General features: G+C 44.5%; 1 protein-coding gene across 1 annotated transcript in view; it reads right to left on the bottom strand.

The window, feature by feature from the left end:
* Window positions 1-24797, bottom strand: part of LOC119386231 (corticotropin-releasing factor receptor 1) — a 266815-nt gene that overhangs the window by 67289 nt on the left and 174729 nt on the right. The window contains exons 4-5 of the mRNA XM_049413785.1: window positions 22293-22399; window positions 3033-3162 (exon numbers count right to left, since the gene is read on the bottom strand). Coding sequence (XP_049269742.1) covers window positions 3033-3162; window positions 22293-22399 — 237 coding nt within the window. The remainder of the gene's footprint in view (window positions 1-3032; window positions 3163-22292; window positions 22400-24797) is intronic.

Below are 24797 nucleotides of genomic sequence, written 5' to 3' on the forward strand. Positions count from 1 at the left end.
CCAAAGAATCTTCATCATGCTTCCGTAAGTGCAGGTACGGAGTCGCATACAAGATGCGACTTGTGACAAAAGCATGTGCGAGACGAAGCGCAGCGACGCACGCGTCCTCCGCCGTAGCGGACGGAGGGATGACCGCCGCCGTAGCTCAGTGGTAGAGCATCGGACACGTTATTCGAAGGTCGCAGGTTCGGTCCCTGCCTGCGGCAAGTTATCTTTTCGTCCACTTTACTTTCTTGACATTTATATCCTAATTATTACCAATAACGTCCCCTATACTTTCTTTGGCATTATTGTCTGTTAGTTCTCAATAATATTGTGTCTAACAAAAAAAAAAGAAAACGAGCCCTTAAAAGTAATCTTCTTTCCTTCATTCATAGCGAGAGTCTCGTTCTGGCAGACTTGACGCCTTCAGGTAGTATGCGAGTGATTATTGGCCAGCTGTCAGCTCGTAAAAAGATCACGTGCTACGTGACGCCAAAAGGCAGAAAAAGTGTTCCACACTCGCCGCCATAGTTGCGATCGGTGCTGACTAACACTCCTAGGTTTAAATGCACATATATACGCTATAAAGTGGAGGGGGGGATGACCGCCGCCGTAGCTCAGTGGTAGAGCATCGGACGCGTTAATCGACGGTCGCAAGTTCGGTCCCCGCCGGCGGCAAGTTAATTTTCGTCCACTTAACTTTCTTCACAATTATATCCAAATTATTACAGATAACATTCCCTATACTTTCTTTGGCATTATTGTCTGTTAGTTTTCATTAATATCTCTCGCCAAGGTCTGTCGGAATAATGAAGCAAGAGGGAGCCAAGCGAGAGGTCGCTTGTATGTGCGCTGTCGCGTAAATCCCTCTGAGGAAAGGTTTTCCATTTATAAATAAATCCTTCCTTGTTTTCAATGAAATTGCAATGAATGTGTTAAGCCGCTGGTCGAATTATTTCACACTTTTGTGGCCGGTATGTACCCTAAAGTCGCGGTAACCCGCGACTTTAGGGTCAGCAGTAGGGGTGTGCGAATATCAAATTTTTCGAATACGAATCGAATACGAATATCCACCTTCGAATATCGAATCGAATATCGAATATCAAAGGAAAAATGCCTCCACAGTAACAATATTTTATTTAACATGTAGCTATTTGAAGAAAAAAAAACATTAACAGCCTGACTGGCAACACAACATACACTGCTATCTCCAGAATACAATGTCCAGGCTAGCACAATACACATCACAACACAAGCAAATATCACGGCACAATGAAAGTAATAACTACATGTTATCATGAAGAAATATGAGTTGCTCCACTGATCAGGCAGCAGGCGCTCCCTTGTAACAGAAACAACCCCCCCCCCCCCCCTCTGCCACTGAAAAGGCACGCTCGCTTGGAACAGAAGTGGCTTGTATAGGGAGGTACATGGGGCAAACCTGTGCCAGACTGGGTATCTGAGGGTGCCTACAGTCCGCCACCAGTCACATGGGTCACTGTCTTTCTTCAGAAGTGGTCCCGCATAGTGAACGAGTGGTAGTGCGGCACGTTACGGCCGCATTATATTGAAAATGTACGGTTACATGATCGCCAACAGCGCTGCACGTCGGAGATGCACCAGCAATAAATCATACGTATTGGGGCGCTCGCCGCAGGCAGATATCGTGTCTCCGTCTACTTACGATGTTTATCGCTCCTCTCGGCAACGTTTTCAGCGATACGAACGCAGCAGAAATGTGGAAGCCGAGTTATTTTATGCATGATAATCGAATCGCATATTCGCATTTTTCGAATATTCGAAGTTATCGAATATTCGAAACTTTTCGAATTCACGATTTTCGAATCGAATGCGAATATTTCGAATGTAATATTCGACGAATATTCGAAACTTTCGAATATTCGCACACCCCTAGTCAGCAGCCGAGCACCGCGACCACTCTATCACCGCTGTTGCTCACGGCAAAGAATGAATGGTCAAGGAATGACGTTCAGCAGGTCGAAATGGCATCTCTCAACACTAAATCTTGCTTTAGGGCGGGAATATTTAGTAATTAATAGGTGATCGATTTCAAAGAGAAAAAAATTCTATATCTAGCGATTAATGTAGCGCTAATTATGCTCTAATCCAGGGCCAATTCTGCCGTTAATGAAGCGCTAATTTTGTTCTTGTGTAGGTCCTGGTGTAGTTCTAAATCCTGCGCTTAATGTAACTCCACTACCGTGAAATCTGAGGAAGTGCGTAGCACAGGCAACCCAGCGATTCCCTTGGCAATCGCGTGCTTGCTGAGGCGGTGGCGCCCTCTTTTGCGCGTCGTGGGTATCAGCCGGATGCTTCAGAAGCGTTTATCGCGATTTTAGGTAAATAATTGCGCTTAATTCTTGGTTATTTCTGCAGTTTATATTATTTTCGACCTTGTTAGCTTATTTTGAACTAGTTTTGAGAATTGATAGCCTTGTTTTCTGCCTGTATTGACCACTGCGTGACCATGCGACATGAGACAGTGGACGGACGACAAGCCGGGCCCCTAAAGTGCTACGCACTTCAAACACGTTAAGAGGTTTTTGACTTTCAATCTACTCGCGCCGGCATACCGAAAAATGTCAATCCTTTGCTTGCCAGTGCTGTAGATTGTGAGCTTACACATACGCCACGAAGCTTTTTGATAGCTTTCAATAGTCCTGCCAAGCAAAGAATTGGCTAGTCACGGACTGCTGGCGCCTCCCGACTGAATAGTTAAAAACGTCTTAACGTGTTTCGTTAGTCATGCAGGGTGTATAGCATCTCATCGGAGTCACGAAGTAATACACCCGTTGGAAGTTAGCCCTCACGCTGTCGTCCCGTCCTCCCTTCTACTCCTACCTTTGTTTCCTTTTACTCTGTCTTGAGTTGCGCTAAACACTCAGAACTTCATGGTATACCAACTCGCCTAAACTGCTACTCTTGTGAACCTCATAATGAGGACAACGAAATCAATGGAATGCACTCCAACGAGAAGCGGCAGCATAAGAAAGGTCAACTATGGTAAACTGTGTAACGAAATATCGTACCACATCGCTGTAGGTTGTCCAATGTGGTCCTAGGACGTTCGGGAACGAGATGACGGCCAGCAGGATCGAGTGAACAATCAAGGATGCCACGAGGTTCTTGTGCACCCGAAGCCTGGAACACTGCAGGGACCTGCGAAGACAGAGGAACACCGTGCGGATCACTGAGCCAGTGTACAAATATTAATCAAATAGCCAGTGGACATACCGACCACGTCTCGGCGAAGACTTGAGAGAGATTTGCGAGAAGGCTTCGAGAAACAAAAGAAATCAGGACGAGGCGTTGAGTTTAGCTGTCCAGTGTGCATGCGATGTCATTTCGCTGTTGTATGGTGTTAGTGCGGTTTACTCACTGAAATAAGTCGCCGACTAGTTTGCATGCAAATTATGCTGTGGTTATCTAAGGATGAGTTTAGTTAACGTTTTCAGTGGGAAGGGGTGAAAGATAGGGAATAAATGCGCTACAAAAGAAAAGATCTTATGAATGCTAGATTTATTTGCGAGAACGCGACTAAACTTTCTTTAAGAAAACAAGAATTACGTGGTTAGTCCCTGATTAAAAGTTATTACTAGCTGTATGAAAGATGTAAAAGCGATGTATGCCATTGCGAAAGTGGAGGCAGAGCGTACGAAATGCCTACTCGCTGTCTGTACATGTCCTGTACACATAGCATTGAATATCAACAACACGCACGCACGCACGCACGCACGCAAGCACGTTGCTTTTACCGCTATCGTAACGAGAGGAAGCCATGCACAAACACACAACATACGCCTGTCTACAAGAGACAGACACGTATTTAAATTATCAACAGGAAGTCGTCTGTCCGCAAGAATCAGTGCTTGAATATGCCGCGCCGAAGCCTATTAATGACACGGAAGTGAAAACGATGGGATGTTTGTTGCCTCCTTGCGGTATTCAAACCCGACTATACTGCGTGATTCTGCAAGCCTGTCTAATTTCCGATTTACATGCAAGCAAAGGGTATACTGCATAGCCCTTTTCGCATGGATTGCGGTAGTAGGCGTTTTGGTCGTCGAACACGTTTCCTCTTTCAGTTATTCCCGCATCTTCTGTATTTATTCTTCGTTTTACTCTGCCACGAGACTACACAGCCTGATAGAATCGCGCTTTCCGCATTTGCGCAAGCACGCAAATAAGAAGCTTGCTTGGCCTGCCGCAGTGCGACGCCCCCAATTTTAATTCACACGTTACGATGCGCGCCCCTTGAAGACTGCTAGCTAGAGCTTTTTTCTTGTTTTGCCTCGTGACACAACCTTGGCAATAGGCACTGCAAAGAATTTGTCTCTTCTCCTTTAGACTCAATTCGATCAATAAAGAACAACATATTTGTTGACACTCTACGAAGAGGGTATAGCTTAGCAACAAGACTGAAACTTGGGCTAGTTGTTCTACTTGAGTTGTAGTTAGTTGTGGTTGTTTCAACAGAAACAGCAACTAATTAGTAGACTATTGGTACTAATAACGAACACACTGACATAAAATAAAGCGCCCACTGCATGCGTCTACTGTGCCACTAACAAGAGCGGGCACACCCGCGAGATGGAGCCTCATCAAATAAATTTTCCTCACTTCCAGAGGATAATTCCGGATTAAAATGCAGGTACTTAACTAAAATGGTGGCAAGGATAAGCGCGCACAATTAAGATAGCGTGACAGTCCGGTCAGCAGTATCATTATTCGTATATATCCTCTAGGTACCCAGCCATACGAGTAAATTGCACCCAAGCTGCAAGCAATGATCATTTCGGCACTGCGGTCTGTCATAAGCACTTCCCGCAACCTGCCCACTCCCAGGAGGTAATAACCTGTGCAGTGCAGTGTTATTATGCTTAATTTCTTGTTCCCTAATGCGAACCAGTAGTTTGCGACTATTAGCGCATGCGTCACGTCGCACAGCAGCCATTCGCTTAATATTACCCAGCGCACGCGCGCCGTTTTCTGTTAGGCCAGATGCGCACGAATGGAACGCCCTAATAAGTGCTAATCTTATACCGCAATACGAGGGCGCACCAGCTTACCCCATCCTTCATTGCTGACAACTTGCGCGTGTGATATTTTTTTACCTCCTTTTGGGATGGACTCGAAGCGCAATGCAACAGGTAATAACATTTCGTCAGTCGAGTGCAATGAATCACACGTTATGTCGTTGCCTTCGTCTGGCCGTTACGGGTACGCTGGCACCTCACACACTGCGCAGCGCAATCATGGTGGTTCTTCTGGCAACGCTTTGCAGAACCCAAAATGATGCTGGGCCAGCCTGATAGTTGTGAAAGGATTCCAATGGCATCGTCTCCCACTGTAAGTGGGATCTGTATGATCGCTCTTAGTTAAGAGTACGGCAACGCAAGCTTAGATAAAACGTTAATAATCTATCGAAACCAGGAGAATCTGATAGCCATCATCCTGCCGTTTCTATTCGAACAGATTCTGAAGCGCACCAACGCAGAGGCAAAATCTTATAGAGGAGCTAACAGAGCAGCTAACTAGCCGGGATTGCAATATCGTTGCCTTTTCTGCGCTTACATTTGCTATAGCACTCCCGTATCTGTATGTGCCTCTTTTTGTCTCTGAGCTAATACCTTCGAACAAAGAATGTTGGAGCAAACATTTCGGCAAAGTGACTCGTCTTATAGCACTGACGAAGATGAGTCCCATTGCCGAAACGTCACTTGTCCTGGCGAAGACAATTTTTTTTTTTGTCCAAACGTTAGCTCCTTCAAGATTTCTTGTTCGGTGATTTCTCATCACATCGAGAATGCATCTCCTGAACGTCTGTCTTCTTCGTATCTCTTCGTCTTTGTTTCTTAAGAGCGACCTAGTATATGTCGTGCTGTTCAGGGAAACCAGACATTGCGACCACCAGAAAAAGGAGGTGCAAGACTATCATAATTTGAGTTTCAGGTAAACATTGGTGTGAACGCTCACCATCTGTTGGCAATCAACGCTGGCCAGAATGCAGCCTTAGCGATGATTACCGCGGAAACGAATTGTGATTGCCAGCGTCGTTGATAACGAACATACGTAAACATTACACGTACATCTACTATTTCCGCTGATAACGAACGTTACCGCCGCATATGTAAGCCGAAGAAACTTGATAGTGCGCGGGGGCGTTTTGGATTGAGCCAATCAGCAGCGCACTCAAGCAACAACATGTTTCCCTGAGCCATCCCTACTTCTGAATCGAAGCATCGCCTTAACGGGCTCGTGACCCAAGGCTCGCGGTTTCGTAACACGAAGCCGCACCAATATATGAGCGAAGATCAACTTTCACGTAGATGTCCGAGGAGGGCATCGCGAATAACGTGGCTTGTGGAAGCCAAAACAAACACTCATTATTCCATTCTCATCCAACGTATGCACAAACGAGGACACATGTACATACATGTGCCCGGACAAACGCCAGGCACAGATCGCTACAGAGCGATGGTGTACGAAAACACATCAATTAATTATAATGATTGTTGGGGTTTCACATCCCAAAACCGCAATATGATTATGAGGGACGCCGTAGTGGATGGCTCCGGAAACTTCGTGCACCTGGGGTGTATTAAAATGCACCTAAATCTAAGTACACGGGCCTCTAGCATTTCGCCGCCATCGAAGTATGGCCGCCGCGGCCAGGATGACAACACCTCAAGGACGAATTGGGCGAAGCAGCTTTGACATATATTTGGTAGTATAGTTCAACGCGTTGCATACTTCTCAGGTATTATCGTTCAGATGACGGAGAGGTTGAACCACAGAGATCTTGTGCAAGAGTGTGAAATCGCACGAACAAGAAAGTTGTCACTTTTTTTATCGTCCTTGAAAAACAAGCGAAGGCTTCAGATAGAGAAACAGGGCTACTAAATGTGACAGCCTAGTTGCAGAAGTATTCTGAGGAAAATGGTTAACGGAACACCACATTGTAGAGGAAAGCATGAATCCAGCGTTTTTTGGAATGCTTGAATTCAAGAAATCGACCGTGAGTGCTGACCTGATTATCTAAAGGCCATTTAATGGTAAATGCTGCCCGAAAGAAGCATATGGCCGACTATTGTTATGTACTCGCTGTCTCTTGATAAAGAGTTACATTTTCCGATGGAGCTACTCTGCTCTAACCGAGAAAAAGACTAAAGTGCGCTTGGCAAAAAACAAAAACAAAACAAATATATATATATATATATATATATATATATATATATATATATATATATATATATATATATATATATATATATATATGAGAGGTGGCACTTCAAGAAAACTTCATTTATTACGTCGACGTTTCGGTCAGAGCCTGACCTTTCTCAAGGTCAGGCTCTGACCGGAACGTCGACGTAATAAATGTTTTCTCGAAGTGCCACCTCTCATACTTATACTTATATGGCAACCAAAGGCAATCACTCCTTCAACTATATATATATATATATATATATATATATATATATATATATATATATATATATATATATATATATATATATATATATCTGTGTGTGTGTGTGTGTGTGTGTGTGTGTGTGTGTGTGTGTGTGTGTGTGTGTGTGTGTGTGTGTGTGTGTGTGTGTGGTTTCAGTGCACATCAGCCCGACTTGAAGAAGCAAACAAAAAAGGAATAATCACAATTATTTAATACAATTAATTGTAGTGTTGGTGCTCTGACACAACGGTCAGAACACAATAGACTGAAAGCCACTGGTCCCACTCATCAAAATGAACAAGCATCGCGATTTTGGGATGCCACGATGGATCTCGTCTCGTTAGTGCGGTGGCACGTGCGTTGTTGCACTGCTCGAGAAATAAGAAGCTACTTCGCCATTTTGGATGCGCGAGAAAGAATAAGCGGAGTTTGGGAGTGTGGAGGAGAAATTATTAAGGAAGGACCATGCAAGGATAGTCAAAAGCGTGCCGCATCCCCAAAAGATTGTTTTTTTTCCCTTTGTTGTTGTTACTTCGACTATAATAAGCTTCTAGTCCATCTTGTACCTTTCTACCTATTCGTCGTGATTTTCAACAAAGGTGGTTCAGTAGATTTAGCAACAGCATAAACGCAAGACGTTATATATCCTTTTCAATAGGACGGTATTTTGACAAATTCTACCATTGTGAAGGTCCTCTGTGTGGGGCAAGGATAGCAGAATTCGTTTTATTCAACCAGCCTGGTCCGCATCTTTCTAAAGAACTGCTGCTCCCGAGGGTGCTTCGGAATTCGATATCTACGTGTGGACCTACCGAACGAATACGCGACTGGCTGTAGCGCAAGACGCCGAAAGTAATGGAAGGGATAATTTTCTGTTTGTTTAGAAGTAGGACGAATGGTAAAACGATCTTACACGCTAAAACTGTACGCCCTAAATGATGCACTGAAAGCGAAAAGGTAAAGAGAGGCCATCCTATGGCACCGTTTTTTTTTGCAGCACATAATCCTATTGAAGCGCTTGGTATATGCAATTTTGTGAGCTTGAGAATATAGGTCAGAACCGGCACCGTGACACAAAGGATGTGCTAAGGCTTTGTGTTTCTCTCGCTATTGAAGCCGAGAATTATGGAAAGGATGTCTAATGAAATCTAGAGAAAAGTAGAAAGCGTACCTAATGAGAACTCCGGGTGAATGCAATGATAAATTAAACCATACATGCAGCACAAACGATTATCTTTGTGCACGTAGTACAACAAACAGAATTAACTTATCCCGTTGAAACCGGTGTCTCGTGGTATAACTTGAAGGTGCTGTTATATGTAGATAAGGGCGCACTGGCGACACTATATATAATACCTTGTTCGAGTGCACTTCATATACGTAGGCCAGCATCGTAATATGAAAATACAGATCCGCAATAACCTATTTGTGCGAAGAAGCACGATACACGCGTTCTCTCACAGTTGTGTGTTAAACAAAAAAAAAAAAAAACTTCTTCCCGTAGCCATTACTAAATGCTGGCGTATATTTTCGCGAAAGTCAACACGTATCCCTCGCGCACTCACATATCGTTAGTGTTCTAATGATGAGATCCGTTCACTATAAGAGGGTAGGAAGATTAGATACAATGAACTTATTATATTCGTCGACAAAGCAGAGGTTTTGTTCGAACCTTTCTCCCCTCAGATTTCCATATCATCTCATCCAAATCTCCGGAGATATCCCTTGGAACCGTGAGGACCCGTTGATTATAGATACGAGTAGGCAATGTATTAAGAATGAGACTATTCACAAGCAGCGTGCTGTTGGGCACATTCATATGGTGATATTCTTCGCACATATACAGAGTACAGAAGTTTTGGTGAGCTGTCGTGACTTCCCAGGTAATCGATTAACTTTACTTCAAAGAACCCACTTATTCACGTCAACGCTAAACCCGCCAGCTCTATGGAGCCTTCGACAGTGCGTCGGATAGCTAAAGCTGCCCGACGCTGATGGATCGCCCGATAAGCTCGACGTATATAAGTAACAGGAACACCAAGGTTGCGTAAGTGATAGGAATAATCGTGAGGCACCCTTTGATGTTTCGGTGTTCTTTCGAGCTTATTAGAATACCGAGTTACTATATTCTTTAGACGCACCTCGATAACTTGAGGTTTGTTGCTTTCTTTTTTCGAACTACAATATGGGTGAGTAGGTTCTTCACAAGCCTAACTTCCTCATGCTGTCGTAGTTAATAAACAGCAATAAGCGGTAGTTTGCATTTCGGAAGCGGGGACATTTCTGCACACAGGAAATCAACGGCTTCTAAAATACCAGCACCGAAAGGAATGTCGCAGGCTTCTTTTATTTCGCAGGTTTCGACATTTCTAACTCCAACAGTCAGCATGCCCTCGCGATTTGTGCGCAGTTGATGTTGATTAGGCAACGAAAATGCAATATTGTACAATATTTTTTTTTTACTGTCATGGCAACCTATGGCTAGACGCTCGGCGCACACTCGTTATGACGTAGGTAGTAGGTGATACGACACCACGGAAGTGAAATACTACAGGGGGTAATAGAGAGCGTTCGAACCGGGATAAAGGAGATCCCACGCACGTATACAAGACTCCCCTCTTAGCTGCAAGCGGGTCAGGCTTGAACAAAGGCAGGCCAGTAATTGCTTCGACTCAGTGCAATCATTAAGCGCAGTGCAGGCGCAGTCGAGCTCCTTCCTTGTGGCCTGCATTGCCGTCCTAATGTGATGGCGATCCTCTTCGGATTGCGCAAGAAATGGGACACGCGCGACGATAAATAACAGAAGCGCGACGTCTTTTCTACTTTCAGTCCGCCACTACAGGACACTCTTTGTGCTCCGAAATGTGACTCCTCTTGAAGATAAGGGGAACAGGGAAGCGATTGCAGAATGTGCCCGTCCGTGTCAGTAAGCCGCGCGCGGGGTCACGGATGCCACAACGACAAATGTGACAATATAAGTAGTATGCGTGTAAGGTACGGTGTAAATAAATCTTTCGATTACTTACTGAAGTTCTCGATTACTATTGCAGTCTATGGTGGACGCTATGAGCGCTCGGCTCAGCACCTTGATTATAGTGGGAAACGCCGATCGGCCGCTGCTAAACGGAACAATTGCCAGTAATAAAGCCAATACGGTTGGAACATTCCCTAGCTTTATCATAAAGCGACTCACACAAGGGACTCGACGCCCATCTGTAGCTCGAAAGTTCTTGTCGTCTATCGTGACGTAAATCAATGGCAGGATACTAACTACGCGTTATCTTTAAATGTGGAGGTACTGTACATCGCCACAAGCGACGTGAAGGTTGAATTCAATGTAATTCAAAATTGGCTTCGATGAATTGAGATACATGTAGCTTTTAGTGGATGAGTGCATATTTTGACGGAGACGAAGTATGAGCCTACTCAGTGGGTTGATAGCGGCAAGACTTATTAATATTTTATTCACCCTCTGAAAACAATCTCATTATTAAGATACGTTTGTGGCCTTGCATGATGAGGCTTGCGTGAAGAGGCAAAAAATTAAGTGCTAAATTTTATTCAACCGCCCACTTTCACGTTTTCATTTCTATTGTTTTGAACTACCGTGATGCTCCCCCTGCCTCTTAATTCACCTTACTAAATGGTCAAACAATCTCTCATCTGATTAGTCGCGGCAGTATTTGAGGCTCGTGCAGTTTCTTGAACGAATTAGTTCCGAGTCAAGTTTTGTCACCACATATAATAACATGTATACGTTATCCTGAACCTCTGGGAGAGCTTCCTGTACTCACACTTCTTGTTCAGATGTAGCTAGTACCCGATCACCTCGACACCTGTTCTCGCGGAAAACTTGACAATTTGGGTATATCTGAAACAAACGCGCTTTGGAAGAAATTAGCGTACCGACAGACACCAGTTAGCTTTTAAATGCTTCCCTGGGCATACTTGCCACCATACGTGCCGATATCTTATGTTCAATATAATACTGCAATGTCAAAACTGCCGATAACCATCCTCAGCATTTCCTACTGCAAACGAAAAAAAATGAAACTTCGGTATCGTTGCCCTGAAGCTTTGCAAAATGCTAATCGATAAGAGGCTGCTGCTTCAGTGAATCAATATTTTGATAAGTTATTGCAGGCGTACCTTCACCAACGGTCATTTCGCGTTCCGTCCATTCCTGCACTCCTGTCATTTCCCGTAACCGAAATTTCTCGATGTAAGAGCTAAATTGCAGCTATTGCAACTATAATCAAGACTATAGTCTGACAATTAGTCTGAAAAAAAAAAGAAAGCTGCTCTCTTGTATTCATATTTTTTCATTTCCTGTGGATACAGCAATGTTTGACGCAAAGGTCATTTACAGACCTAATCTTGGTGCACGCGCGAACGCGTTCAAGCATACAAGCACACGCACACACAAAAACACGCACGTACTACACTAGAAATGATGACCGTAACAAACACGCACGCACGCACGCACACGCGCGCTCGCACACACGAACACGCACATTGTGCCGCGATTATGCTGGTAAAGTCAGTGCAATAAAACCGCGAAGAGCTACAAATGTAGTGTCCATCGTGTAACGTTCTTGCACAACATACAAACAAACATTCACGGCATATTTGAGGCTGCTTTTTCTTCTCATCAAGCTATATACTTTCCAAGGGTATTGCGTTCTCCATCTCCAACAACAAATCCCACAAAATATACGGGCGCGAACAAAGGCAGGAACTTTTTTCTGCTCATGCTTTCGTGATCTCCTGGCACTCTGGCTCCTATGCATGCAACGCGAAAGAAAAGTGTCACCACTGAGGGTGATTGACTACGGTGGAAACAATGTAAACAGGGGTGCCTATGCAGAGCGGGCGGTATGTGAAACATTTCCTGCTTTTAATTCTGCCGCGCCCTACGAGAATGTGCGGAGTATGCGATAGCATAACGCAGATTTGAAAGTCATGAAGCAATGTCCAGGCGAGTAACAATGAAGTCACGACCAGCGACAATCGATCACTGCTTCGTCAATATAATAAAAAAAGGCCCCGCTCGGTCTTGAGTGTAGGGATAATCCTGTACCGCGTGCAGGGTTTTAGAGTGAGCCGTTCTTCTACCTAACCTTTCTTTCACCTCACAAGTTACTGCCGAAATGTGAGAACTGTACTTGAGTTAGGAGCATGTTGAAAAACAAGTAAAGCTCTGGCCTTGAGTTCAAAAAAGTACAACTCTAGCCTTGAGTGCATTTTGTAGGCGCTAGAATTTGCTCAGCACAATAGAGGTGTTGTTTTCGGGACTTCCGCACGTCAGCGCTTCGAAAATTGATGTTAGCTATTGTTACTCGGACAAGCGCACGCTCTGGCAGGTTGTGAGGACGCTAGAACTTGTACGTGCACAACGCTTTTCAAGTTCGTTTTTTTTTAAGTTGTTATGTGGACAGACTATGTCACCGCTTGAGGCGTGATGACAAATTGAACGCTGTTCCAGCCGACGCTCCTAGGATACTGTGTAGTTGCTGCCTCCGCTACGGCGTCCCTCATAATCATATCGTGGTTTTGGGACGTTAAATTTCAGATATTGTTATTATATTTGATTAGCTTCTCCAACAACGTCAGCGTACCACATACATGAAGCACGGCTGTTGAAGCAGCGACAGCAGTCACATGTTTATAATGCGATAGCGTTATGGGCACCCGGCTGCGCATTTGCGGGTATCCGATCGATGCGATATATATGGGCCGATACTAAAGGAAGTAGGTTTAAAGGGAGCATAAAGAGCCTCTGAGAATACAGTGAGCGAGCGCGTTATTCTCTCCTGGCGTTTCCCGTCTTTTTGGCACAATTTGTGACGCCAGCAGTCTGTCAACGCGTCGTCATAATGAAATAGGCTCTCGATTGGTCCACATATGAGGAATATCGAATGGTCTCCTAAGCTGCTTTGCCATGCAGTCAGACACCCGTTCTGCTTTGTTTCGCGTGATTATAGTGCGCGATCAACTGATTTCACTTCGTTTAGTGCGTTTTCGACTGCGCAAGCGGAGATAACAGCTTGAAGCAAAAAATCGTGAAATCCTGATAGGCTGCGCGCTTAGTGCTGATACTGTCAACGTGGTTTATGAAAAATAAGTGGCGAGTAAGAGGTAGCGCCTGCAGTAAGTGTAGTGGAGCTTACAAAGAAACCACTCTCTCGTCTTTGAACTCGGAGTGGTTTAGGGACGCTTTAACAGAGCGTCTGAAAAGAATGAGCTGTTACGAATAAATAATCCGGAAAAGCAGCGCGTCACGCACGTGCCAGATGTTTTGGACAATGGTTTTCCCACGAAAGAAGCACGCCTACGGTCGTTGCTTATACAAGTTGAATTATGGTCTGCTGCGCAAGGAGAAAGCTCAAGTTCAATCGTCGGCGCCGCATTTCTTTATTGCACTGCGAGTGAGCTTTAGAGGTGCGCAGATGAATTATCATATAGACATCTTACGCAACAGCCAACACAACGTAGTCAACAATCACATACGAGTACACTGCGACAAAAAATAAAGAAAAATTAAATGCGGTAATAACGGCCAACAATGCAGCTGTCTTTAAAAATGCATTAATGCTTTTAGAGCTATACTTCGGCAAGGCTTTTGTTGGCCACCGGCCCAAAAGTTTCTTCAAACTAAATGGCCTGTATACAGCCTAATGTATTTAGATAGAGTACTGGTCGGCCATAAGGGTGGTTTCTGACGTAACTGCGGTGATTGAAGCCGCAGTTACGGCTTCTTGTGCGCTCTGTATACAAGACCGTGAAGGGACCTAGTGCACTTATTTGGCGCTTTAGTTTACCTTTTGCAGACATATACAGTTTTCCGCTGACGATAAAGCATAGAGTGACGACGTCGATCAGTTTGTACTATCTTTAACGTCGTCATGTCGAGGTCGTGTTTCTGCCAGGAAGTTTATGTGACGGCATCTATGTTGTATGTGTTACATACCAACGGAGTTGTGCCGACAACCGTCTGCGTAAACGCATCCACTTATCAATGCTTGCCGCCAGTCGTTGCCATTCTCTTCCTCTGCTTGTGTTCCCCTTCCACTTTGCTCCTACTTCAATTATAAAGCTATATAGTGATCAGACACCTTAACTGAACTATCACTGTCCTAGTTAGCTCACTGCTGTTCCAATGCTTGTGTCTTCCACAAGATAGCAAACCGGGTGCGCACTTTTTTTTTAACGGCGAAGCCGTTTAAGCTGTCTGTAACTTGTTCTCCGTCGGGCAAAACTTCTCAGGTGGGTATATGCGCCACAGGAACTGGTTAGGTCCTACTACCGTGTACAGCAGGTGCGAGTGTTAAACGAAAACGAACGCGTGAAAAGAGAGAGAGAAAGAAGAAGAGAAAAATAGAGAGAGAAATAAAGGGAATAAAGACATAAAAAGATAGAAAGACAGAGGGAGACATAGGAAGAGAAAGAAACGGACACGAAAAAGAGATAGAATGAAGAGAGAGCAAGACAAAAAGAGAAAGAAAGAGAGAAATACAGGGAGACAAAGAAAGAGGGAAAGAAAGGGAAGGAACAGAAATGATGTTGGAAAGAGCGAAAACGAGAAAGAAATAGATAGAGAGAGAAAGAAAGAAATAGAAAGAAACAGGTACGAAAAAAGAGATACAAGAAACAGAGAGAAAGACAGAGCAAGAAAATAAAGAGAAACAAGGAAGGCCCACCAGCTGCGCTGTTCCTTCAGGCTTAGCACCAGTATTGCGAAGCCGCCATAATTTTTTTTTAAATTGTTATGTACAGGGTGTCCCACATATCACGCAGCACGATTTAAAAAAAAAAGACGAACATTTACGCGAAGCACACCTAGTGCATATTGTTCCCAGTATACTGTAGCAGCCACTACTAATTTTTTTCGTTGATGAGGTTTAGTTAATTAGTCCTAATTATGTTTCCAACTCGACAAATACTTCGCTAATCATTAAAATATCAATGAGGCATATGTAGGGACGTTCAGACCTAACTGCGCTGTTTTCAACAACGTAGTAATTGCGTGCTCGCTTTTAATGGCTAATAAAAAAAGCCCGCGAAATCTGAAAAATGACACGTGACTAGACTGCAGCGCGCATGCGCGCATCGCTAAGTTGCGCCCTCAAACAGGATCACTGTGAGGTAGCAGGACTACGCTCCCACCTTTTGCAGGTGGGAGCGTAGTCACGTGTTATTTTTCATATTTCGCGTGCTTTCTTTATCAGCCGGGAAAAATGAGCACGTAATTAGTACGTTGCTGAAAATAGCGCAGTTAGATGTCACTTCAGCATGACTACATATGGCTCATTGACATTTTAATGATCGGATGAGGACTTGTCGAGTGAAAAACATAACTAGGACTAAGTAACTAAGCCTAATTAACGAAAAAATAGTAGTGGCTACTACAGTATACTGGGAACAACATGCGCTATAGGTGTGCTTGGCGTGACGACGTTCCTCTTTTTTTTTTAATCATGCCGCGAGATACTTGGGACACCCTGTAGACTTGCCCTTAAGGTTTAATACTTCATTATTGTTAAAACTGTAATAGATGTGGGCTGCAAAACCGGTGTTGTGGATGAAGCGAAGCAGTGTCTTGTGGAATATGCTATCATCAGCGGTTAGAGCTGGTCGCGTCACCGTAGCGAAGGCTGGCTTGTAATAGGAGACGGGAGCATTCCCATTGTAAGCCTTGACATGCCCATATAAGGTGGTGCCCATCACATATATCACTTGAATAGAGCAGTAAGGACACGTACTACTCCAGGGGCTTAGACATTTTTTCAGGGGGGGGGGGAGTTACCTCCTTGATCTGAAGTGGAGGCCAGGTGAGCAGATGTGGTGGAGTTCCATTTCGTGATCTGTATGTCATCGCAAAAAAAAAATATTGGGGAAGGGGGGGGGGGGAGGGTGGACGTGCACGTGTCACGGGCCCGCTGTGCCACCTCCTGGCTACGCCAATGAACTACCCAGTGCTAAATGTAGTTCCACGTTGAGATGACAGCCGGTGTAAGCGCCACCCTGTCCCGAAGCCTTCGAAGCAAGACTCCCTCCGCCCTAGTAATGTGATGGGGAAGGGAGCTGACACACGGTGGGATAAGAGCGCGTGTGTCTTGCCGGGAAAATTTTGAAGGACCTCTTTCGACCTCGAGCAATGACTTGTCACATGCAAGGACGCTGCCACTTCTCACGCGCATAGAGTGACACGTGGCTTGATTACCACAACGTCACGTTCCCACAATGCCAGAGTTGGCCAACCGGCCATTTATGGCGCCGTAAACACTGAAGAAGGTCGTTAAACGCTGACGCGGTCTTTGCAGTGATGTCAGCTGGAATGCTGCTTAGCGCCGGCGTCGAGGCGCTTGAAAAGGAGCGATAAACAATGCCAAGTAGGCTGACGGCGCAAGCGTCACCAGAAGTTTTTACGCCGCAATCGGTCCGCTCTCAACTTTATAGCAGGAGCTGCTTCTTCGAAGACGTCGGCGCAAGAAAATGACTCGGGGGGTTGCTGGCCTATGCGGGAAGAGCACAGAAGCCTACCCACACCAGTCAAGTCGTTCGAGGCAGTTCACTCTCAGTCGTTGGGCCACATGGCGCTGGAAAAGTTGCTGCAATCTAAGTTGACTGTGTAATTCTCAACGTCTCTGACAGCCACTCTTGCGGGCCTAGCTGCACTGGCTGAATATCACGGTGTGTGGTAAGGATCTTGGTGTAGGCGAATTTTTCATCTCTCACATATGAAGAAGAGACAAGGCTCCGAGGTGGCTCTGGAGGAACTCAATGTTATTTAAAAACATGGTTATGATTAATTAGATGGAAAGATTCGCTACGAGCGCCCTGAAACCCGTTTCTTGTGTACCTGTTTTAAATCTTGGGGAATTTCTTCACTAAACATGACTAGGGCAGCTTAACGTTCAGCCGGCAGGGTATTCAAGTTACACGCGTTGTAAATCGTCTGAAATGCTCAAATCAAGCAGGCGTCCAGTCTTTGTCAAAAATACACGGGTTGCATTGCCTGCTATTTTTCAGCCACAACTTTCGACGATTAAAAAGGTTGTGACACTCGCTACAATGCGGACTTCGGGAGTGTTAGATGTATCACGCCAGCTGTACCCCAAACCTGAGAAAAATAATGGCACACGCACATTTGTTTTAATTTTCACTGTAACCGAGTTTCGCCGACAAAAACTTTTAGACACGTTATCTCTCGGCGAGAGCCGCATCTTAATGTATCAGAACGCTCTGTAGTGCTTTAGATTGTTCTAATTACATTTCATACACGACGCGTAGGGTGGAGTACAGTTGACAACGTGCTTGAGCATAACCGGTTGCGCTGCAATGCGCGGTTACTTATTCATAAACAACAACAAAAATATAAAATAAGGCAGCCTCGCACTAATGGCGCCAAGCCTGAAGGAACAGCGTTTCTGAGCGGCGTTCCTTGTTTTTCTTTATTTTTTCTCTTTCTTTCTCTCTGTTTATCTCTTTGATGTTTCTGTTTATTTCTATTTCTTTCTTTCTCTCTCTATTGCTTTCTCGCTCTCTCTATTGATCTTTCTCTTTCTTCCCTTTCACTCTCTCTATTTCCATAGCTCTCTTTCCGTGATTCTCTCTTCTTCTTCTCTCTCTCCCTCTTTCTGTCTTGCTGACTGTTTTTTCTATCTCTTTTTTGTGTCTATTCCTTTCTCTGTCTTTCTTCTCTTTCTTTCTCTCTATTTATCCCTTTCTATTTCTTTCTCTCTCTCTGTACTCGAAAGAGAAGTCGCCTTAATGCAATGCTCTGCTAGCGTGCCTGGGTAGCTGAGTAGTTACGACGCTCGCCTTCGCATTGTGGGTACGCGGGTGCGAATCCCGTCTCACCTAGATTTTTTTCCGCCAAGAATTCCTCTCTTTCTCTTTATCTTTTCTTTTCCTATCACCCCGCCACGGTGGTCTACTGGTTACGATGCTCGGTCGGCTCTTGACCCGAAGGTCGCGGGATTGATTCCCTGACGCGGCAGCTGCGTTTTCGATGGAGGCGAAAATGTTTGAGGCCCGCGTACTTAGATTTAGGCGCACGTTAAAGAACCCCAGGGGGTCGAAATTTCCGGAGCCTTCCGCTACAGCGTCTCTCACAATCATATCGTGGTTTTGGGACGCTAAGCCCCAGCAATTAATATTAAGGCGAAAGCCTTAGATGTCTCATCAATCGCGGAAATTGACTGGCGTGCCACGACGGCGTCTCCCGTCGGCGTCCGCACGAGTGATGCAAAAAATCATCATCATGTGATGACGTGTCCATTCGACATCATTATGACGTCATCACAGGCATCTTAGCTTGGTCAACGGTGGGCCCATCACGGAGGCACTGCAAAACCGAGCGAGGTACCTCCGATCCTGAAGGCAATGCAAAACCACATAAGGTGCAGAAAGCTTTCGTAGTGTGGCGGCGCAGGAACAATTCATCGACAGAGAAGAAAAAGTAGACGGCTTTCGCCTTCTAGTCCTCCTAGGTGTGTGCATAAGGGACCCTGTGAGTTTTTTTTTTTTTCTGTCAATTTCTTTCTCTGTCTCTGTACTCGTCCTCTCGCCCATCAGAGTTATTGCATCCCACGCCGGACAAACCGGCTCACACGGCTGACGGACTTTCTTGGGGCTTGAACAGCTCTGCTATTAAAATCCAGCGCGTTAGATCTGTAGATGAAATTCTCGACAACCGACGGCCGTGCTCGTCGCTATCATTGTACTATGAGTGCTTTGCTCCGTTGGGCATTGGTTCGCCCATTAAAGAGTTAAGTTTTAATTTGCCGCCTTGGCTGCGAAAGCTTTCACCTCCACAGCAATGTGACTATAAAATGCGAAGAGGGGGAGTAGCTGGTATAGTGCTGAAAATAACTTTACGTGTTATGTATCTTATTTGCATCTTACACGTTTTAAGAGCCCACGTTTTAGCAATCACATAATAAATTAAGTAAATGTGGCCACAAACCCGATCCCCGAGGGGGATCTTCAGAATTGTGGTATTGAATTTTGCTACGAATTATGATTATGGCGACAAGAAAACACTTTTATTCAGCCTGTGTTTCATATATACAAAAAGAACACTCCGCTCAGTTGCCCACCATACTGACAGATTCCAACCCCTTCAGAATGATAGCAATTTCTATCTAAAGGGATTGCAGGTTAAACTGCAATGACATACAGGACCAGTTTACTTCTCAAGAGAGACATAAAAATCTCACCGGCACCTTGTATAACCTTGGACTACTTTTGCCCTTTATGCGCGTTGAAAGTTCTACAAGAACTCGTGCCTGCGCTAAACTGTTTCGATGAAACCTTAAGAATCTTAGAAAATAACGAAAATTGTCCTCGGTCTTGTTTCCTTTTTTTTTTAACATGTAGAAACGACATTCCCGCAGTCCTTACCTCCTCCAGCTGTTAGGTGGTAGTCTCTTCTCATCAAAGTAAAGTCGTACAGCCCACAAAGCTAATTGCTACAGGGGGGGGGGTATTCAAAAAGTGCCAGATAATATGCTAATCCGTCCTGTCACCTCTTGCAGATACGAATTCTTTTTTCAATAGAGCGCGGCGATAGCAGAAAACAAGAAAAAAATCACGGACGAAACCAATCTGTTGATTCCTAACAGGCGAATTCTTCCGTCAGTGCACGTGGCAGCCAAAACGATATGCTCTAAGTTCAAGATCTTCGTGCTCATTGTGCAATGTCGGTGAAGCAAGAAAAGGCGTGGGCAGGATATCGCTTATCTTTCTTTTGCTTCTTACTCGATACGTTCTGCCTCTGCAGCATATTTTAACACCTTCTAGAGCTATCGCCCCTTCTGTCATTATTCTGTTGTAGCGCTAGTCTTATCTGACTCTCCATATTGGGACATCAACGAAGCGCGCCCAGACCGTAGCTTCGTGACACTCTGTGCGACGCATTGTCGCAATCCGTGTTAATCAGCTGTTCGAGCTAGGAAGGCAGGTAATCACCTAGTTGATATATATGTAGCTTACTACTTATCGCGTTTGGAAAGACAGCTCATTTTCACGTAGTTCCTCCTTTTTTTTGTCCTCGTCTTTCTTAACCTAACCAGCGCCCTTCAATAATTATGAGTTGCGGAACTCTCCATATAGGTCCCATGTATCGGAATCCGGACGCGCACGCTGTTGGCCGAAATGGCGGAGGTGTTTTGATTATATCCTCACTAGTGGGCGCGGAATGAAACTAATATATGGCGTTTTCCCGCGTCCCGAGTTACGCAGTACAGCAAGTTCGAAGAAGCGAGCACAGTTGCGCCAACGTTTGTGATTTACCTTTTTGCAGACGGCATAGTGGCCACAGTAATATTCACTCTTCCTTGAAAATACAGCAATTACGCTAGCGCCGGACAGTAGAAAGAACCGAAGAGGTGGCCGTCAGGCACCGCATGAACGCTTGTTGAAGGAAGTTAGTGCAACACTGCAAGTGCTGCACTGTAGCAGCAGCTCTTTCTTTGTCTCTCTCTGTTTTTCTCTCTCTAACGCTGCGACAGCCGCAATTGCTGAGAACACATTTATGCACGTGAGTATCGAACATACGCGCTTACTAGAAGGTGTTAGCATATCTGAACTTTTGTGAATTCAAATCTCATAGTATCAGATCCGTAAATGAACTATTCGAAGTCATTGCATATCCTTTTATGTTGCGTTATTGGGGATACGGGAACGCATCACGAGCCTCAACTGAGACAAATAAAATAAAACGGGGACTGCTGTATTTCCCCATTTGCGTTTAATATGCGGACTTTGGGAAATGATTCTGCGGTAGGGTACAGCTGTGGTTGTTGAAGGTAGGCGAACACGTGAACAAACGCACTCTACGGATAACCTCCGCCTTACGCTAACTAGTTGTGATGCATCGCATAAAAATGCTTTCTTATGGCATTTCGGTGGTCGTTTGAGATCGCTCTGACCGTGTTATAAATTCGTCTATTCAAAGCTTTAAGTCTCTAAAACGAGAACAAGCTGGTACGCAAGTCATGATTCTCCTTCCTTATCATGCATTGACCCGCTTATTTTAGTAGTATTGCTTACTTCCTCTTTAACATCATTTTTTTTTTCAGAGCCATCGGAGAGCTCTGAAACAACCACCCGAATGTACCGTTAGACAGCTATAATAATTTACGTATAGATAGAAAAAAACTGCTGTTTTTAGGCGGCAACTTGTTTTAATCCCTTTAAAACATGCACTGCTGCTGTGTTACACCAACTTCCTTCAAAAAACGTAATATGCTTTAAGCGCATCCAGTGTATTGCGGCTACTTCCTGCCATCATTGTATTGCGACGGGCCTCCGGAAATTAAAATCACTTCCTATTTCACTTCATTTGGTAATGAGGAAATATTAAGGTTTCAGTTCGATATCCGGAAGTTCTTTTCCTCTCGAATACAGAGTCAATTCCACTCGGGAATTTTCCCTGTATGTCCTACCACCGCTATCCCTATTATGCCAACAAATTGGTGTCTTTTTCCACCGAAGTCAGGCGCATTAGCATTACTGAGCGCACAAGTTCTGATGTGTCATTAATTTATTTAAGTATTTATATTTCAGGCCATCCTTGACGTCCCCACGCTCGCTACCACATCACGTGCCAAGTTCACCCAAATTAAGCTTCCATCGCACACGCGTGCTGTCTACACCTTCCAGGAAAGCGTTCTGCAATATACACCGTTTGCTGCAAATCACATCATGGGGAAAAACAAGAAGAGACAGATAGAGAAATTCGATATTCGTCTCTATTTCTACGTGCGTGTGTGCTCCGGGCTACAGCCGCTGTACCCAAAAGATCAAGTGAAAGTTGCGCACTTACTTGAAGTACGTGAAGATGAACAGTGTCACACAAAGCGCCACCAGGCTGACAAGCGAGAAGACCAGAAGAATGTAGCTCGCTATGGCAGGAATGTTGCTGGGCCCCGACTGCGACGGAAGGAAAAGTGTGAACGCATACCGTTCGATATTAGTAATTGCCTCTACGCATGCAAAGCTCATCGAGAAAGAGACTATAGCAAAGAAAGAAAAAATAAAATAACCATCCTTCGTATCACGCAGGGAGGAGTTATTCGCGCGAGAGAGAGGACAGATAACGATTGCAGTCGAGATACATTAAGGTGATAAGAGAAAAAAAAAAGTGGTATCGTGTTCTTAACAACGTGACACAGTGTGAGGCGCATGTTTCCGCAATGAATTGAAAACTAGAAGAGAATTTGCATAGATATTGACACCTGCGTTTACCACCCCCTATTTTTATACGCAAGTGGGTCGATATGTAAATGCTTGAAAGGCGTTCCAGAAAAGGGAGATTTCCGCAAGTGGAGAAATTCTAAACGAAGCCGATATCGTTCTCAAACGTCAACACTGTAATCCTCGTTTTTTTTTTTGCTCCTTATTTTTCTGTTCGTATCGATTTTTCGGAATTTCTAGGTGTTTCAAAGCACTGGAAAAGCGAGAACTCAGGAAATAGGTGCAACAGTTAGATTGCATGTGAGGACTAGGTGTTGTTGTTGATGTCGTTTCCTTTGTATTTAACGGAAGACTGAAACGAAAAGCTATGCTTCTAATAGGCCAAAAGCGAAGTATAAGAGCAAAAATATCTCGGAATTAAAAAAAAAGTATATTCTGATGAATTTTATATAGCTCTTCAGAAGCCTTATTTGTAACAAAATATGAACCTTTGAAGTGAGAGGTAGCTGCGCTATTGCGTTGGTGGGGAACAGTATCAGATTATTTCATGTCCTGACGTACCCGATCCGAGGGTCGCCTTTCCAACAGTCGCTTAGCGCGATCGAGGGCTAAGCGACGTATGCGCCACAGTGACATCAGAGATAGTAGGCGCGCGATAAAAAAGAACCTACCGCCTGCTCTTCTCTCCGCCTTCCTTTCCATCTTTCTTTCCCTTTCCCCCTCCCCTTACTGTGGGATAGCAAACCGGATGCTACAATTCTGGTTGACCTCCCTGCCTTTCTCTCGTTTTATTATCTTTCTCTCTCTCTCTCAGAGATAGTAGCACGAATTTGCTCGTGCGGATGAACGCTATTAACAAACCGAACAATTTAACACCAGGCTCAGACCACATTTGATTGTTCTAACGCGACAACGTTAAAGAGACCGTGTCGCAGAAAATGCGGCGGCGTCTTCCGTGAGCGAAAAATCGTGATCAATGCAAATAATAAAAAGATGGTTGATCCCTCTTTCATAGGAATCGGAATAACACGAAAGCAAAGCGTGCCCTTACAGAAATAACTGAATGTTTACTGTACATTGATATAAGAAAGTTTGCACAATGTTACTAGTCATTACGATAAGCTAAGGCGCTAATAGCCTTGCATGCATGAAGGACACATGTGAGATTAGAGGTCATAATACAGATTACGTTAGCGTTTTCTTTGCTTACCAGTACTATTAACAAAGGTTAACGAAAGATCAGAAAGGCGATCAAAAAAAGCAGGAAGAGAAAGAGAAGACAATACCACGCGTAGGCTGCACATGCTGTACGAAGTAATCACTAGTCATCACGATAAACTAAGGAGCTAATAGTGTTGCATGTACACATAGCACATCTGAGTTTAAATGGCAGAATACTAATAAATGGCAGAATACTAAGCCTTTTTTTTCCTTGCCAGTACTTTTATTTAGCTAAAGGTTAACGAAAGATCAGCAGAACGATCTAAAAAGAAGTGAGAGAGAAGCGAACACTGTGCACACGCTGTACATTCTATACGAATAAAAAAAAGCCGGCAGATCCCACGCATTGTGGGAATCGATGTAATGCGAAGCAGCCAGCAAAGAGCTGCATACATCGTCTTGTATGTCATTGAGGAAAACGCGTGTCATGGTTTTCATGTTAACTCCTATTATTTATGTTCGTCACACAGTAACGTCGCGCAATACCAACTTCGGGGTCGATCAAGCTAGAGAAATGGCCGCCAGCGCTCCATGAGCGTGGCACGTATGTCATGCTGTACATGACATGCGTGTCATGATTTTCATGTTAACTCGTGTTATTTATGTTCGTTACACAGTCACGTCGCGCAACACGAATTTCGGGGTAGATCAAGCTAGCGAAACGGCCGCCAGCGCCCCCTGAGCGTGGCACGTAAGTCATGCTGTACGTGACATGCGTGTCATGATTTTCATGTTAACTCGTGTTTTTATGTTCGCCACACAGTCACGTCGCGCAATACCAATTTCGGGGTAGATCAAGCTAGCGAAGCCGCCGCCAGCGCCCCATGAGCGTGGCACGTAAGTCATGCTGTGCATGACATGCGTGTCATGATTTTCATGTTAACTCGTTTTATTTATGTTCGTCACACAGTCA

This window comes from Rhipicephalus sanguineus, chromosome 3 (genome assembly GCF_013339695.2).
Source record: "Rhipicephalus sanguineus isolate Rsan-2018 chromosome 3, BIME_Rsan_1.4, whole genome shotgun sequence".
Taxonomy (NCBI): domain Eukaryota; kingdom Metazoa; phylum Arthropoda; class Arachnida; order Ixodida; family Ixodidae; genus Rhipicephalus; species Rhipicephalus sanguineus.